This window comes from Loa loa, assembly GCF_000183805.2.
Source record: "Loa loa unplaced genomic scaffold supercont3.476, whole genome shotgun sequence".
Classification (NCBI taxonomy): Eukaryota; Metazoa; Nematoda; class Chromadorea; order Rhabditida; family Onchocercidae; genus Loa; species Loa loa.
The window spans coordinates 16227-18145 of NW_018108656.1; the positions used below are offsets into that span (position 1 = coordinate 16227).

The 1919-nt window shown below is 22.8% G+C and overlaps 1 protein-coding gene across 1 annotated transcript in view; it reads left to right on the forward strand.

The window, feature by feature from the left end:
* Positions 1-915, forward strand: part of LOAG_15115 (hypothetical protein) — a gene marked incomplete at its 3' end in the record, with an annotated part of 2734 nt that extends 1819 nt beyond the window's left edge. Inside the window, exons 2-3 of the mRNA XM_020448897.1 lie at positions 651-782; positions 894-915. Coding sequence (XP_020300987.1) covers positions 651-782; positions 894-915 — 154 coding nt within the window. The remainder of the gene's footprint in view (positions 1-650; positions 783-893) is intronic.
* Positions 916-1919: the final 1004 nt, after the last annotated feature.

The following is a 1919-nucleotide window of genomic DNA, read 5'->3' on the forward strand; positions in this document are numbered from 1 at the left end:
TTTTCGTATTAATACTGTATTTAATTTTAATTATCATTCATGCTAATAATAACAGTGTGTATGTGTATGTGTGTGTGTGTGCATGTGTGTGTGTGTGTGTGGTGTGTGTGTGTGTTTTAGTCATATTAATATTATTGTTACTGTTATTAATATGAGCTAAAAATAAGTATTTTTTAACATATCGTTGCGTTTACTAATTGTTTTCTTACTATTGCTGTTATTGACATTTATAATTTTAAGATATTCACTACAAAATTACTCTAAAATACTTTTCAATATGAAGTAATACCTTATAATGTTTAAATTATTTGTAGCTTCTAAAGAGTATAAATGAATAATGAGTATCACTGCATCATACTTGACTGATTACTTCCGGTACATTATGCTAATTTTCAATGCTCAAAATTTCAGCTTCAAAACATTCATAATGAAATATATTGAAAATGAGTTACAAAGTTGTGTAAAAATTACAACTCATAAATTTACTTTCCGTTTTGTACAAATACAAATCAACGTGATGTAAGCAATATGAATAACTGTTACTAAACGTATTATTTGAGAAACTTTGATCAATTTCAAATTCAACACTTAAAATAAAAGTTGGAAAATGAAAAATTTAAGGAATGAAATTTCGTCTTTTTCTTTTTCAGGATATTTTGGTTTGCAACATATACTCGATTAATATCATTTACATTGACACGTTTAATATTATTCCTCTGTATTCTTGAAATATATAGCATTTATGCTTTGGAAGTGAATGCCTTGAAAGCTTTATATAGGAGGTTAGTTGAAATTTTAACTTATCACTTTTTTTTTTCATACATATATAACATCCATTCCATAAAATTAATTAATTAGTGAATGTAATTAACAAATATCGGTTTTATATCCAGGATTCAAAAATATCACAGATGAACGAACAATGTTGAAAATTGATTCAATAAAATTTAATGAATAAATTGTAATTTTCGAATGCATTTCAGAAAATCACATGTGTTCATTTTTATTCATTCATGTGCACAAGTAATTTCAATTCCAGTTTCAATTTTATTATTTGTTAAAAATGCCACCATTGTTAAATTTACACTAATGTTTTATTTCGCTATAGTTGTCCTTTTGTATCTTAGTTCGATCGTAATAATAGGCGTTGTAAGTTTTTTTTTTTTTTATTTATACATATATTCATTTATTACTTTTTAAAACATATGGAAGTATTCAAATAATACTTTGGGCATTTCATTTTCCCCATCTTTTCTCATTAATTTTATTATGTAAAAGAATTAATTTTACTTAGTTGTATATGTGCAAAACAAAATTAAACATTGGTCGAATTCATTTCATTTCATCATTGTAGTATAAAGCCTGAAAAATGTTGATAAGTTTTAAAATTTACCAACAAAAAAACGGTAAATATTCTAATTGTTACAACATTGATTAATTAATTTCTAACTTTTTAATTACAGGCAATTTATACTGTTTATGAGCATAAAATATTAAAGCAAAATAAATGGTTCAAAAAAGCTGTGACACCGCTCATTTTTATTTCCTACCGGTTACAGTTATAGATATTCCAATTGCAGGTATGTTACTGTAATGAATTCGATAACTTCTATAATAAATAAATGAAATAATCAATTAAATTAAATAATTTTGTATTAAATAAAGAAAATTTTTATAATTTTTATAATATTTTTATAATAATTTTTATAATATATAATTTTTATAATATTTTGAGCTTTTTTTGTTTTTAATTTGATATATGAAAATCTGTACGTAATGTAATGAATAAAGTAATAAATTTAATTATCTATTGAAGTGATTTATTCATAATAATATTTATATCATTTTGCAACTTTGACTAATTCTTTATTTATTTTAAACTAAATTTCACTGCTAATTTAATAGAACAAATAAATTTG